The sequence below is a fragment of the Opisthorchis viverrini genome (assembly GCF_000715545.1).
Source record: "Opisthorchis viverrini unplaced genomic scaffold opera_v5_126, whole genome shotgun sequence".
In the NCBI taxonomy this organism is placed as follows: domain Eukaryota; kingdom Metazoa; phylum Platyhelminthes; class Trematoda; order Opisthorchiida; family Opisthorchiidae; genus Opisthorchis; species Opisthorchis viverrini.
The window spans coordinates 278,950-295,338 of NW_008751787.1; the positions used below are offsets into that span (position 1 = coordinate 278,950).

General features: G+C 44.3%; 1 protein-coding gene across 1 annotated transcript in view; it reads left to right on the top strand.

Moving 5' to 3' along the window:
- Positions 1-2,915: 2,915 nt before the first annotated feature.
- T265_06357 (hypothetical protein) overlaps positions 2,916-16,389 on the top strand; it is a gene marked incomplete at both ends in the record, with an annotated part of 44,197 nt that continues 30,723 nt past the window's right edge. The window contains one exon of the mRNA XM_009171598.1: positions 2,916-3,232. Coding sequence (XP_009169862.1) covers positions 3,055-3,232 — 178 coding nt within the window. The remainder of the gene's footprint in view (positions 3,233-16,389) is intronic.

The window sequence follows — 16,389 nt, forward strand, 5'->3', positions numbered from 1 at the left end:
ATGAGTTCCTCAGCGAAGCGAAAAATTTGACAGAGACCCTGTGCCCACAAATCACCATTGCTTTCGTCTTTCGGGCGTTGACCGTCTACCAGCTCATTCCAACTCGACCACAGCAGCTTCTAGCTTCTTGTTAGGGTGAGTGTGACATTCTGCACACAGGGCCCAGTTGTCAGTGAAGGCGAAGCCATTCATCAAGGTGTCATGGGAATGGTATCCTAGTTTTGTCAATGACTATCCAAGAACCTCGTTCATTGCCACGATGAACAATAGCGGGGGATCTCCCTGCCTCTCACCTCTGTGGCAGTCAACCTCGTGAATGGGCAACACTGCTACAGTCTTCTAATAGGACAGTGCGATTTATCGAATTAGTTGTGGTGGTGCTCCAAACGCCTTGACAGATATGTGATACATGTGCCATAAAAATGAGACTAACACTTACGAGATATAAACAAACGCCAAGCTGAGGTTGGGAGCAGTCACTGAAGAGTGACGGAGCAGAACGTGTAACGGAGATAAAACTTCACAACAACTGTTTCGGTTTAGAAGTGCAAACCGGATTAAAGGCAGTTACACTCTGAGGCTTCATAGATCAACAAGCCCATTATGAATGCATTGAGCAAAGGTAGATGACATGACGATCGGTGTCAGTTTGTACAGTTAAGTCAAATTCGGGACCTTTGGAATAAGAGTAATACGGGCACGACACAAACTTGAAATACCCAGTGAGGGCGTTAGCATTGAACCGGCAAAAAATCCTGGGCGTGAGGTCCTCCAGTCCTGCGGATAAACTGCCCATCAAATGGACCGTACGATCGACTTTCTCACGTGGTCGAACCCCAAACGGATGGTAGCACTGGGCGACTTGGTCAGCTATCCACGTGTTTTGGAGCAGGAAGCACCTGTTTCCAATAGTGCTCAGAGTCCAAAGGCAGACCACTGTTACACTTTTAAAGATCCTTTTACAACCCATCGAGCAAAGCACACACTGCGTCTTTCCGTCCCTGACGATATAGGCTCTGGATGGTGAGATACCACAAGGTCCGCTTTTGGCTGGCGGGCACAAGATGGGCTAGCTGACTATGTCTTGAAGGCGTAGAAGTGGACCTGGTCCAGTATTGTGATGCCAGACTGCAACCCTCTAGCAAAAGCCAGAAGGTCAACTGTGGCGAGAGAACTGTCAGAAGGGGATTCCACGGTTAGATTTGAACCAGACGCTATATTGTCTTAGGGTTCTGACGAATCGGCAACTGTTTGACAGACGGTTTGGTCAGAGCCATTAGAAGACGACTCGTCCAGGTGAGCTTGTCAGTTAAGCAGACTTAACCTGGTTTTGATGCTGATAGCCAATTGACCGGGAAAATATTGCTCCAATCTTACGAACTGCGGTTTGTGTGTCAAAAGACGGATACAGATTGTTAGTTGGGCGCAAGGCTGATTGTGACCCTTGTTGGGACCAGCGGACACCGGAATTCCCCACTCAATCAAACTCATGTGAATTATGCTGGGTAGGGTGTACGTGCAAGCAGTATGAACTCAGGCCAATCTTCGTCGGAAAAAGGCAGGAACAATCAGTGCAGGTCAATAAGGTGACAACGCTTGTGCCAGCACTTTCATGGAAGTGAACTCAAAAATGGGATACCAAGCCAGCTTTCGGTTTGCAGCAATTACCACAGTCTTCACAGGTGAGACCCATGAGCATCTCCTGTGTACTGGTTGCACATTGTCGAAAGTAACCAGGACGTTGAAATCAAATAGGTTGGTTCACCCTGTTCGGAGTTGCTGAACTCTTTGCTCGCCCAGTCGGCACCACGAGGAGGTGTTTCAGCACATCGACTTATTTAGTTGTTTGTTTGCTTACTTAATCACTTAATTTATTAATCAATTGATTAATTATTCAATTTGTCACTTGCATACTTGCTTAGCTGCCTGACGTCAATCGTCAAGTGTTTCATATTGAATTGGTACAGGCTGTGCTTCTATGGGTAACTGATTTAATCAAAGTCGGCATAGGCATACTGCTAATCTGGTGCAGGGGCTTGTGGTATGCTGGAAGCGTCATCTAGCGGGCTGTCTTGTAGACTGCTGTTCCTATTCTGTTAGCAAACGTCCCGATTGGTTTAGCTCACAGATGTGAGACACTCGATTGATTCGAATAATATCGTAAACTGCGGCACTGAAAAAGCCTAGACTTAACATCGGTCATGGGTCAACTGGAATCGACAGCGTTGTGCCGTGCATGAGAATTTGAGGGTGTGTGGGCACAATTGGTTGAGGAATGCCTCGGAATTAGTGTGGTAGCAAATTGAAAAACACAGCCTGTAGCGTCGAAGTTACTTTTCCTCAGACCATCGTTTTGTGTGTGAGCGTCTGCAACAAGCGTCTGTGTCAAGAACGCATGATTCCGGCTTCAAGATGTTTGTCATTTGAGACGTACTGCAGTCTTACCGTGAATTCCATGCATTCTGGTACACGCTGTTGGTTTCTTTGTGGTTCGCGTTATATTCAAACGTTTGAATATTCTTCAGCAACTTTAGCATTGTTTAGTTTATGTAGTTTCGAAAGATATTTGATTTTATCTCAATGAGGCAATAGAATCAAGAAGCACGGCTGATATGACCTAACTGTCGCGTATAGGGCTTCAAATCCGCAAGCTAGAGCATGATTGTTTCATCGACTTCTGCTAAACCAGTGGGCCATTGATTTTTCAACAGTATGAGACCACCTGCATACTCTTAATCAATGAACACACCCTGATTTCTTCTGCAGCGCTGCCCTGTTCTCGACATGATTACCTCGTTCTCCAATCAACCAATAGCTTTTGCGACGTTCATGGTCCAATCACGAAAGGATGATGCACCAACTCCGTGATTGGGTCGTGTCCGGCTAAGGCTACAAGACGATATGCACGGGAAGTCAATACCAGCGATAACATAAATGGCATAGAGCGCTGTCGTGACAGCTGTTGATCTGATCACACGACAAGGGGTACGTTGGACTCATCTTTCGGGCGCAGTGAGCGCACTGCGCTAATCGCAACACCCGCGTCGTGGAATAATGTCAGAATCATCGGGAAGGTCAAAACAGTCATGTTTGGCGTGTTGTGAGAACTACTTGGATACTGTCCGTGTTGGGGTGGTTCGGAAAAAAGCACTGAGTGCGGATGTTGAGGGTTTGCTCAAAACCAGCTTACGACGATGTCTCAAAGCGACCGATCTTGTCGCCTATGGGCTGGGTAAGTGAAGGTGCACGTTTTTTGTGGGTAATGTGGATGGTGGGTGAATTTTTGAAAATTGCTTTATTCTGTTAGAACAGGTCGTCACGGTTCGAGCCAAATTATGGTAATAACTAATGAAGAGACGTTAGTTTTAGTGGAGTGAGAGTAGTATTGGTTAGTCCAGGTTACTCGTCCTTAATTTCAGGGTGCTTTCAAGTCCGTTTTTCACAGTTGTTACGACGATGTTGATGAGCAGAACCATTCATACCATATAAGACAAGTGATCTCTAGTTGCTTAGTTTCTGTGCGACCCAAGCAGGATATATGGAGGCTGGGGTACCGTTGTCTTGGACAACGCCAAATGAGAACTTGAAAAGTGGTTTCCAACTTGGTGAAATGGATAACTCTTGAGAAGAAGCACTGAGTTTAGATTGATAGTTGATTGAGTGGGCATAAATCCTTCGATAAACGACCACGAGTTAACGCTACCGTCGAAGAACCAGCCAAATTAACAGTTCATCACAGTCAGATCCAATATCAGTCAGTAGAGCTTTCAAGCAGCCTAAAGTAGTCCTTGTTACAAACAGGATAACGCACATGTCTGCTCGTGCTGGTGTAAGAGATTCGGTAATTTTCAATTGAGATTTTCTCCTGTAAGTGAAGCAAGTCTATGCCGATGTATCGAGAAGTAGTGTACGTTTGAGGATCGTAATCGCGAATTTCCAGGGAGTTTCGAGCCCACCACAATGTTCTTGATCCTAGCGCGCCAAGTAATGAAATCCACAGCATACTTTACTGCAGCTAGTTTTATCCTAGGACCTGACAGCCGCATAATAAATAAGGTCTACTTTATAGATCCTCAAATTGAGTTGCCCACAAGTTGATTGCCGATATTTTCTTGACAAATCTTAGGGGCGCCCACACGAAATGAGTTGGAAGGATTCACAAGTAGAAATCTTTTGTTCCATGACTCGTTTCCTGACTGCACAACCTTCATTCGAATGGCACGTTCGACCATTATGAATGCTTGTGAAATGGAAAAAAGAACATCCGCTTTAAAAAATTGAAACCATTTCGACCCTTTGATCATTATGAATAGAACAGCAAGAAACAAACTAAGTGAATTGTAGCGAAATACACTCATTTGCAAACAAATTCGGTTTTGCGAGAGACTCACCTGGAACCCAGCTGAATCTATCGGTTGTGATTTGTGTGATGTTGCTAACCGCAGACGTAAAACAATCATCCACCTTTTTGTGTAGCAAGTGAATTCTTTCGGCCGACGAAAGCAAATACAACGTTTGGATCCCGTGAATCTTGTGTTCTATTTAACTCAGTCTATATGCTTCCCTTGGCGAATCCCGGAACACTGGTTTCTCCTTGGTGGAGGCTTGTGAGACCAGGCGCCGCTACAATTAAAAATTTCGCATCCAATTTTGCCGATCGCTGTCTTTGTGCAGTGCACATCCGTTCTCTGTAAATCATTCTGCTTGCTCACCGAAAATCGATGGAAACTCACACAGTTTTCCAGTCACTTGATAGGTGTATTTATTGCCCACATGTGATCAGGTTTTCTGGTTTTACCTGGGAAACTTTTTGGGTTTTCTTTTGTATAGCGGTCATGAGGTTGCAAATACGTTCATCATGTGCTGATAATGAGAATTTGATAAACAAACACAATTGGTTGTACAGGGTGGCCCAAGGTCTGGCGACCTCTGTGTACAGTTTGTATTCACACACATTGGTGATCGAGATTAACACACAGACGTAATAAGAATACAGTCAGGATGTGTGCAAACGAATGCCAGTCGATGGTTAAAGACTCACGGATACCGGGTTGTGCGTCAGACACAGGACATAGAGTAGAGTAGGTCTAGAAAATAGTGAAACCTGAAGACTGTGACGACTTCGATTCACACCTATGTGGCTGAGGTCGAGGCGGCGGGAATCATCATTATGTGAATATAATCGAGGGCGTAGAGCTCGTGAGCGTATGGTGTGCTAGCAGTACACACGGAATCATTTGCAGAGAGGGTTTGGAACCGCGAAGGAATCCCTTGCGGTTACACAACGATCATAGCACCCAGTTCACTAACACAGAGATACAAAAACTGTAAAAGATATCCAAGAGGGATCTTCACGGGAAACGAACCAGGAGATCTGGATCCTTAGGTCGGCACTAATTCACTTGCTGACACCATAACAAACAAAATCCACTAGTTTAAGCTTAACGCCAATTTAGCAAGAGTTAGCCGATTGGTTATACTTCCGCTTTAAATCTTGACCAAAATATTATCTAGCCACTTTGCCTGAAGAACCTTTCGTATCGAAAGCGAAACATTGCTCAGTAACTAATTTCCTGATTGTTTTTCAAACTTCTTCCGAAAAGAATAATCATTTTTGAAAAAGATTCGCAGAGTTAATCGTAAGTTCATTTTAGTCAGTCGTTTTACAGCGTCGATCGCTGTAGGCATCCTTATTTAGATAGTCCCCACTGAGTTTGGCTCGTCAACATATCTGGACATAAGCAGTCGTTCATTGTGGAAACCGAAGTCACTCAAGCGAAGCTGATATCTTCATGTGTTTCCTTCACGTTTATGGTCGGTCTTCACGACGATCCTAGTCCTTGGTAGAACTTGCTGCCTCCCTCCCACGATGCGGTCTAATGGACGGAGAAGTAAAATGGTGAAGTTGTTTCTTTGCTGCCACACAGGACACGAAGTCCTACTCGCGCGTAAGGTGCTTGTTTTGAAAGCTTGACGCACTTCATAGATACTAATGGCACAATGAAGACAGTCGTTGCCAAAACTCCACATGAGGCAAACAGTTTCCAGACCCATAAACGTTACCGTGAAGAAATTGTCGTTATCGGAAATAGCGGAAACTAGACAACGCGTCTTTCGCTTTTACGATGGGGACTAGTATTGTGATTCTGATATACTGTGGAAGATAGTTGATTCCAGAGTTTGGTAGATTAGTCTAGGATTATTATTCCGGCATGGCGCCAAAATGGCATGACTGAAAGTCAGGTTGGTTCAATTGCATTATACCCAGATGATGACAACGAGAAACCGAAACGAATTACTTCCCTAGAGTGCTTATTCAGAACTGACTGCGCTGCTTAAGGACTATCTTATGACCAGATTTAGTCATCAACATAAACTGTTAAGTTTCCCGAGGAAGGCTCCAATCTACCAGAGGTTACCATAGTCAACATTCTTTCGTGATGTGAATAGATCAGACCGATGAAAACGACAATAGTCCCAAACATAAACGGATGTTCTTTCTCTGTTCTTTCTTCGGGTTGTTACCGAATTAGTGCGGTATTCTGTCTGTCGGAACCCAGTCCCGTAGAGGGAATCCATCAATCAATAACACCAGTGTTATTTTACTGCCTATCTGAATGTGAATTTCTGATCGACAAAATCGCAATCGCTGCGGAAACTGGCTTGCCCTTTGCGGCGCATCAGTTTGAGTGAATACACATCCACCGGCGATACCTGCAGGGATATCCGACATGATCGGTACTGGACTTATAACCCTGTTGCTTCATCCGTCTGCTCCTTGAAGCTAGAGTCTACTGATGATCTGAGTCGGGGAACACAGGCACATTCTCCCATCCAGATATTTGTTGAGGACTCAGATGACCAGGTAGGTGGGTTGCTGCTGCGATTCTTGGAGAGTTTCAAAACTATTTCCTATTTGCCAGGAGATTTTCCACTCTTTCGAGACCCAACTGCTTTGGGTAGTTGTATTATCAGGGAATTTTTGAGATAAGTCAGTCATTCCCTCCACAGCTTCTGGTATCTGTTGCGGCGATTAAACTGAAACTGGGAACATTCCACCCGATGATCTACTTGTAATCGGCTTCTCGAAATGGCCCCAGGTATTCTTACTTACGCCTGGCCTTCAATGACCGACTGCAGTGAAAGGATTGACTTTTATCAGTGAACTATGTCCCTCCTGTCTGTTTGGCCTGTTTACCCCGTGAAGTTTCTGTTTTTCTGTCTCTAAATCCCTGAGCACATCATCATCAGCTGTAAACTGCCCTGATTCGTTTGCCGGTGATATGAGGGGATAGAAGAGATAACTACGTAATTGAGATGCTAGCCGACATAATTGATGCTTGAACATATGATTATCACTAGAATTTTCATAGGGTCATCGGGAGGAGAAGCTATAATTCGAGGGCGGCCGCTTGGATACACGCATTCCTTTGAACGAACTACTGAGATATGGCTGTCAACGTTACTGACCATTGATATGCCCCATCTCAGGGTTTTCATTCAAGGAGACCTTGAGGATCAGCACAACAACTAATGAAAGCTTTCATAATTCACGTCGCGTCATTGCTTGCTCTCTCCTTTCTCATTTCTACCCTCCGAGCGGTTATGTGGTAAGAGCTCCCCGTAGAGGTAGGTCAACTAGCATACGGAGTGCACTGCCTATCGAAGGAGTGTTCGGACAAGTTATTTCCCATGAAAGCAATTCGATATACTCCAGCAGAGATGTGAACGATGTTCCGAGGAGAACAATGGTCAAACACTGAAAGCTTTCCAATATCCTCAGCTCGCAACGGCCATATAACAAAATGAAGTGCACTGGTGCATCATAAAATCCACCTCTGACAGATAAGCTTATGTCACGTTTGCCCCACGGGTGATGCAGGTTTAGGAAATCTGCTGTGGCCTTGAAAATTCGGATGATTGTCGATGTCCCTCACTCTATGGGCAATTTTTCTTCCTTCTATGCAGCATCAATAATGTCTATCAGGTGGTTGGCTGGAGGTTTTCCACCTTCTTTAACGGGAGCTGATGCAGATCATTCCGTCCTGGTGCCTTCTCACATTTTGTAGGATATGTTCCATAACCCAGTTTATTTTTCTGACTGACCAGCAGGACTTATATTCCAAGCAACTTTCATTCGAATTGTTCCTCCAATCAGCGATTCTGTGAAACGAATAATGAGCTGTGTTTCCCGCCCACTTTTTAACTGACAGTTGACTTGATTTGGCCGGTTAGTCGAATTAATTGGTACAGGGCACAGCTGTTTTTGGTGACAAGAGTCTCCTAGATTCCCTGAGCTTTGATTGTCCATCAGACCTATCGGTCTTTTGACAGGCTGTTAACTATTTAACATACTGGGGATTTGGGTAGCCATTGTACTCTTTACCTGCTGGTGAAAATAAGAAAGCCTTTGCTGCGGAGTTATTTATTAGAACACATCAACTGAACAGTTACAGACTATTTGACAGAAAAGCAAAACTCTCATATGCATCTTGTTTATAAAAAACTGAATATCCGTCTTCTTGAACGCGTGTTGCTGAAATTTCCCGGTTATTCATTGACTACCACTCAATTGTAAACGAACACTGCAAAGCAATTACACAAAGTCCGTAATAAATCCCGCTTTTTAATAGGCGCAAAGCGGAGTTACAAAAAACATTACTCGCATGCTTCAGCAGTAGTATCCACCATTACACAGGTGTGGATTTACTGGCATCATGGGGACTAGAGATCTAGAGGATATCCAGCAGTCGTTTGATCATACTGGAGGAATTGAACAGACAGCATTGAATCTCATACCTCAACCACGTTCTCGCTACCAGAACAGTGCCGCTTTACTGTGGAGAGAAGTTGAGTTAGCTGAAATCGATACCTCTGTACTATAATCGGTCTTCAAAGATTGTGGATTGTTATGCTTCTTGCTGACTTGCAGGGGTCTGAGGGAAAAGCAGCTGTCAGACGTGATCGGAATCAAGTTGTGGGCCCCAGAAAGAGCGGAAGTTTTGAATTGTGACTCTCCATCGGTAGCTGATGGCCAAGTGATGTATTTGAGTCCACGATTGATTTGCACTTGGTGGTCGCTAGTTTATGTGCTGCAAGGGTTTATGCCAAAAGTTTGTGCTCATTTGAAACCTCTGACGGTAGGCAAACAACTAGAGGCTCCACTCTCTGTTGTTTGCACTGCAGGCTTCCAATTATAATCGACTGTCGAGATGTGGTTCCAAGGAGCTCTGAAGACCATTTTTACTCCACTCATTTCGCCCACAAGGATGAAATAACGGTTGCTTCATGCCTGACGAATAAGCCCGGATAAGTCTGTAGAGGATATCCAGCAGTCGTTTGATCATACTGGAGGAATTGAACAGACAGCATTGAATCTCATACCTCAACCACGTTCTCGCTACCAGAACAGTGCCGCTTTACTGTGGAGAGAAGTTGAGTTAGCTGAAATCGATACCTCTGTACTATAATCGGTCTTCAAAGATTGTGGATTGTTATGCTTCTTGCTGACTTGCAGGGGTCTGAGGGAAAAGCAGCTGTCAGACGTGATCGGAATCAAGTTGTGGGCCCCAGAAAGAGCGGAAGTTTTGAATTGTGACTCTCCATCGGTAGCTGATGGCCAAGTGATGTATTTGAGTCCACGATTGATTTGCACTTGGTGGTCGCTAGTTTATGTGCTGCAAGGGTTTATGCCAAAAGTTTGTGCTCATTTGAAACCTCTGACGGTAGGCAAACAACTAGAGGCTCCACTCTCTGTTGTTTGCACTGCAGGCTTCCAATTATAATCGACTGTCGAGATGTGGTTCCAAGGAGCTCTGAAGACCATTTTTACTCCACTCATTTCGCCCACAAGGATGAAATAACGGTTGCTTCATGCCTGACGAATCCGGATGGATAAGTCTGGATAGAAAGTATCCTTCTCAGCGTCAGAACTGCAGCCCGTTGGGGAGTGTGCAGGCACTACTTAGAAGCACTGGTTTATTTGTTGAGTGGCGCTGAGCCTGGTCGAGCTGGATAATGCCGCAAAGATAACTATTCACTGAAATCTAATCTAGTATAACGTGTTCAGCTCTGGGGCAACTCAGTGCAATTCTGAAACCACATTTTCTACGGGTCGTCAATTCTAAATCACCGGACACACGTAGAGTAGAATGCGAAAAACGGTGAGTTCATCCTTGGCGTTTGGAGTTTCCCGACTACGCTAGGGTCTTGTATATGTGCTTCAGAGACATAACATACATCAAATTTAAGGGGGTATAAGGTCTCGGAGTGCATTGCCCGTACGCCAGTTTGACATAGAGCACGGACGTCGAAAGCCCCTATGTAGAAAGGATTCAACAAGGTTTTCATTAGACATATTGGTGAATGATCCAGGGACGTTCACCTGACTGGCGATAACGAGTTCGGTGGCGACATCGATGGGAGATGAACTGTGTGCCCAGATTATACTTCCAGGTTACTGAGGCCAAGAAGGAGGGTTTCACTTAGGTACCTCACCTCGGTCCTTTGACTCAAAAGTCCGACTTACAAGACAGCAGGAGGATTTAGAGTTTGGTTTGAGGGCTCTGTTCCTAGCTTTGACTCGAAAATCTGATCCAGAAGACATAGGTAGTGGGTCATTTTTGGGGAACCTTGATCGAAGCCGATGAGCCAATAGTCCGACCGGCTAAGCTGCAGGGGGCTGGCCTAACCCAAGGCCGTGGAGATTAAGGCATGGATCTCTTACTACTGATGCTGCCGCGTACAGCAGATTCGTTGGCAACCGCTTTGAGCCCATGGGGAGGTTTAATTATTTTTCAACTGAACTGAGTAATTCACTGGTGCTCATAGTTATCTTTGGATGATCGGAGCTTGCAGGTTTTAGGGCTGACCTTATTCAACCTGCCCTTCCTGGGCGAAGACAACGTCGTTACTTCCGTAAATGTGAACGAACCCGCCGCTCTGATGGAAGCAATTACTGCCTTCATACTCCCATCGCAGAGGATTGGACGACCTCACCTCCAGACCTTCTTGTAATCCGACTACTAGTAGTACAATGTGTCGCTGGTCCGAGTTTGACTGCTTCCCTCTGAAATACAAAGAATGGTTACACCTTGTGGAACGAGGTGCTAACGAGTGTTCTAGCGAGTCAGTCACAGCGCACGACCCCGACCGTCACATCAAGGTGGAAGTTTTAGGCCTTGAGTGGTAGTTGTAGGTCAGCTCAAATTGCGGTTTGAATCAGTTGAAACAGGTCGCCAAAGGTCGAAAATGTCGACAGACTACTCGTACGGCTGAAGTATTGACAAAATTTGGTCTCAGAACGCACTAAATGACTGGACAGTGGCCCTCTAGATTAACATGTCTCTGCTTGTCCAGCCCTTGGGCTGTACTTTACTGAACTGACTCGTTGGCAATTGGTTGACACAGCCTAGACACAGCAAAGTTGTCATCGCTCATGACGTAGTTCGAGTTCAGATGGGTCTCAGCTCGGTCTTGGACGATAGTTCGTAGATTCCAGGTTCAGTGACATTGTTGACGGTAGCTAAAGCTTACAACAGCGAGGAACAACCGGCGCACAAGCTTGAGAGGCGATCTCCACTGTCTTTTCGAGTTTTGCCTGCACCAAGAAGGTCACTAAGCTGACATCTGTCCGCATTCACAGGGCTTAATAGCACAATCGCATCCACTGGTGCCATGGTATCGTTAGCTGGATCATGACGAAGCAGGTCATGCCAGTGAGGGTGGAAGTTGTCCTCAGGTGCATTGAGGTCATAGCCTGTGTCGTGCTATATTTAGCCTGATAAAAGGACATAGATATCAAGGCCTGCTTTCGACACTGCAGCATCCAAAACCGTTAGTGCTTCAACAGTGCAAGCCCCAGCTGCTGAAGTGGACAAGTGTGACTGCAGCAGATCGACCATAGTTTCACCTGAGCTCTGCTGTGAGGACCTAGCAACAGGCTACCATAGCTGCACACGGCCGAAATAGGAATAACAGGGTCTGCCATCATGACGATTGTAAACAAGTTCTGTGAAAACGAACCAGCAGTTGGTTAGATCTTGATCGAAAGACTCGAGCCCCGGATTATTTTCGTCAAAGATCACAAATTCGTCTTTAAAGTTGGGGAACAACAGTTACACTATTTCAGAACAGCTTGAAATTGTCTTAAACAGTGCAAGAATTTACTGCATGCTCTCATCAAGCCAACTAAGCTCGGAATTGACCTACTCGCCCTCGTGGCAGAATATCATTGCTGATTGAGTTCAGCAGCGTGAAGAAGGCGCACACAAAGTGTGCTGTGCTCGTCTTTGATTCATGGGGATGCATACTCGACTACCCTGTAGTGCTCTACGTTTTTGTTGTTAAACAATTCATAAGTTCACTCTGCTCGAGAAGTTGTCTCTGGCAAGGAATCTGTGGCCTCTCTGTGAACAAGAGAGCTCTCCCTAGAGTCTTTGGCCAAACAATATCTTGAAAAGACGCACCTGGTTTTCAACCGGAAACAACTCGGCTCGACAATGATGAGAACTTATTCGTCTGCCTTGAGATATAGATTACAGTAAACTGTCGAGCGTGTTGTCTACTTTACCATGGCTTCAAATATCAGTGCTGTTTAAACCGAAAGATCAGGTAACGAGTATTGCTCCAGGTTGGCCAGATCCGTATAGAAGCATCGAACTGTACTCATTTTGGCTACGCGGAGTTACGCGCAAAACCCCACAATTCAAGTAGTTTAAACGGAGGTTTACCAACAAATTCGTGGCTATGAATATAATCATAAAATAATGAAGCTAAACAAACCTCAAATCATGGGACTACTCCGGCTTCTGTACATCGAACTGCTAATTCCAAACGGGATCCCACAGTTCACGCTGACTCAAGGCAAGATAACCGTAAGATAGAGAAACCCAAGTGTTTATTTAAAGGTGTTGTGANTATTTAAACAAAAGGTGTTGTGACAAGTTCAAAGAGCGGTTTACCTTCAGGTCAAAAACAAGAAAGGTGGTATAGGTGCAAAATGGAAACAACAAAATCGAGAATCCCGCTGTACACAGTAAGAATAGAAGAGAAGCATCAACAGCCGTAGTGATCAAATAAACGGTGGAATGTGCTTTTTTGGTAGTAAACTCAGTATCACCTTAATATTACCGTGCCAACTCACCAGTATTTCCTGCGAAATTTTGGGCTTGATCTGTTCACAGTCGAAACTTGTGATTTAAAGGTAGTCGGTCGCCCTTAGAATAGCCCGAAATACTCCATGTTCTCATTCGGCCTGTTTTAACCAAGTGTCATTTTCTGCGGGAATTATCAAGTTCTCTTACACCAGGCGGCCGCTCGTAAGGCGGTGAATAAGCTGGTTGGGTTGACGTGACGGAAAGTTTCTGGTGTTTTGATTGAGAAATGGGTTAATTTGTCGCAATCAGTCCTATTTGGGTTCAAGTAGAACATAAGATTTACGGAAACTCGTGGAATGTGCCTACCTGATGAGTGCCAAAAAGGGCGAAACCGGTCGTGTGCTGTCGAAGAGTTTTCAGCAACCGTACGAGTAGTTTTCTTTATGAAAATGTACTGCGATATCTCGAATGTAGTACCAACTGGAACATGAGGCGGTCTTTGTGCATCATATCCGTTTGAAGAATAAACGAGAGATTCAATTGAGTCTTCCATGAAAACCAAATTGACTTGCAAATGAGTGTTTTTGTCGAAAGTTTTGGTGTTTTATATAAGACGCAGGTATTGGTACTGGATAGTTCTGTTGGATGCAACAGAATCTTTCGGAATATTATGGGCTTATTCCTCTAAGCCGATTCATCCTAAGCAGAGTAAGAGATGGAATAGTTTTATTTGAAGTAATCTATCAAGATATCATTATCTATGGTGATCAAAGGGTTCGTATGTGAGGTTTACAAGGCCACGGCTACCAAGGCTTATTTCTAAACGTCCTGTCAGGCTGTGTGGAAAGATTTTAGATGTGTGGCACATATTCGTAACACACGAAGCCTTCCGTGTTCATGGTTTCCAAGTCATGCTCCAACATGCCAGTTAATCAATGTACTATAACGACTAGTGCGCAGCATCTTCTCAATTAATCGTTACTCTTGACTTGTTTTTGTGGCAGCTAATATTGATCGTGCCACCTGCTCCTATGACACGAGGTTCTAACACAAGAGAAAACGTGCGAAATTTCACCAGCAGTAAATGAAGGAGAAGCTGGATAAGTAGGCAACAAATGCAAGCGTTCTAATATATTTGAGAACGATACGAAGGAAACCTGGACCCTGAGTCATGAGCTAATTGCGGTGAACAGGTCAATGGGCGTCGTTCAGATAAAGACTGCATTTGTTGGACATAATGTCGTTGGTTAATTCGGGGACACTATCAGTATAACTCTGGACGCCTGACATACGAACCAAGCGTCTTGCAGAAATTCAGCTAGCGTACACGAAACGCACCTGAGTTAGCTTGTTTATGAAACAAGTCATCTGAACTCCAAAGCTTCAAAACTGTGAACTTCGCCTCCAGCTGGGAAGATCTAGTTTCTGTGCCTTCGGATAGAGCTCTGCCTTACTGCGGAGAACAGCAAAGTGCATTCCTAAGACTTTTCAAGGAGGCCTCACTTAACTAAATATGAAATATATTACTGTACACTTGAAGTGTGATACCTCTGCTCAACGAAGATCAGTGGCTTTAGTTTGGACCTTTGACTGGGAACGCTAACGACTTCGCCCCTGATCTGAGTTACCTTGGAGTTTCACAGGTCTCGCATACATTAGTTTAAAACTGATTTCCTGCGACCTCTCTGCAAATGAGTGGCAGCATTGAGGGCCAAAGAAAATTAGGGTGTTTCGAAATAAAATCCAACTTTGATTTCTACCATAAATCAATCAAAACTGGTCAGTTGCACCAAGGCTGTAAGCATTGACTAGCCTACGGTAAGTACAATGATGAAAAACGGTTGTTCCCACTTGCTGTTTGCGAATTGTAACTCTTGTGACTTGGTAAGGAATAATTCCGTCGTGAAGGTAGATTACTTTATGGATCAACCCCACCAGTAATCCGATTACCATCTTGGTAACATCCTGGTAACTGTTGGATAAACAGTTTATCAAATAATAAATAGATGCTTAACCATAGAAGTTGTGTTATCGTCATGGCCTCAGCTGACGTAAGCTGCTGTCTGTTGGACAATACGGTGAGTGGCCAAATTTAAATTAATATGGATAAAGGACATTTCATGGGCTTTAGGATCCAGACTGCACCTGTCGGACCCACATGGTTATGTAACTTGAATGCAATGGACCACCTAATGGATTAGACCATATAATTGCTTTTCGCGGAACGCTGCTGTTTATGACCGCTTCCAAACTCCACATAATTTCCTTTTGGTTTTTACGTCGTTCACGAAGACATTCTCGCGTCTTTTGGGGATCGCGAACTCACCCGTTTTTCTACGTTTTTATTATTCTTTTGGAATGACAATATCATGGAGTACATAGTACACTGAGGATAGCCCAGTAGACCTGAATGAGGTGAAATGATCATAAGTCAACCTAATTAAGCGCAGCGCAATGAAAAAAAACTCATTAGAATCCTAAGCTCATTAGGCTAAAAGGATGCAGCCGATCCTCAGTGGGTTTATCTGACTTTTGCCTAGGAAACCCTATTGGAAGATAACTCGCGAAAATGAAGGAAATATCATCGAACTGAACGCTAAGATATATTTGAGCCTTCATTTTCGTGTGTTGGTGATCCTTATTGAATATCTGGAAGCCTTAAAAACATGATGCATACTCATGTTCTAGCTGAATCGTTGAATTCAGGTTCCTCCGCTGTTTGCTAAGCTTATGGGAAACAAGATTAATAGCGATTCCGATTTGGTCAGTACGCCCAAAGTAAATCCGTGATTGAGGTGCAAAATTATTGACCGAATGGTCCGTGATCCAAACCCGAGCTCAGAACATCGACTGCTCCTGTCTAAACTTAGGTAGCTTGAGAGTATCTCAGCTCTAATGCTACTTTCGAGTGACATGACAGCTAAGCACTGAAAAGGTATTATGGCTGAAGGAGTTTTGTCATTTGTTTCATCAGGTGAACACTAGCAAAGTGTTCAAACTTGTTCCTACTACTAGTATCCAACTGCCCCGGACCGTTTACTTCGAAATCACAAAGTGTTGCAAAACAGTTTCCGTCCTTTCGCCCTAATTTAACTATTTACAAAAGTGTTCAGTTTAGTTATATGATAGCTGGGTACCGATCTTTTGTACTGTCCATTAGAATCATCATAAACTTTATGCACAGTAGATTGTTGGTCCTAGTTAAAACGGGTTTGATCCTGCCAGATAATTTAATCACTACTCACAAGTAATGCAAGACAGCAGAAAGACCGATGGAAAAACTTACCTTATA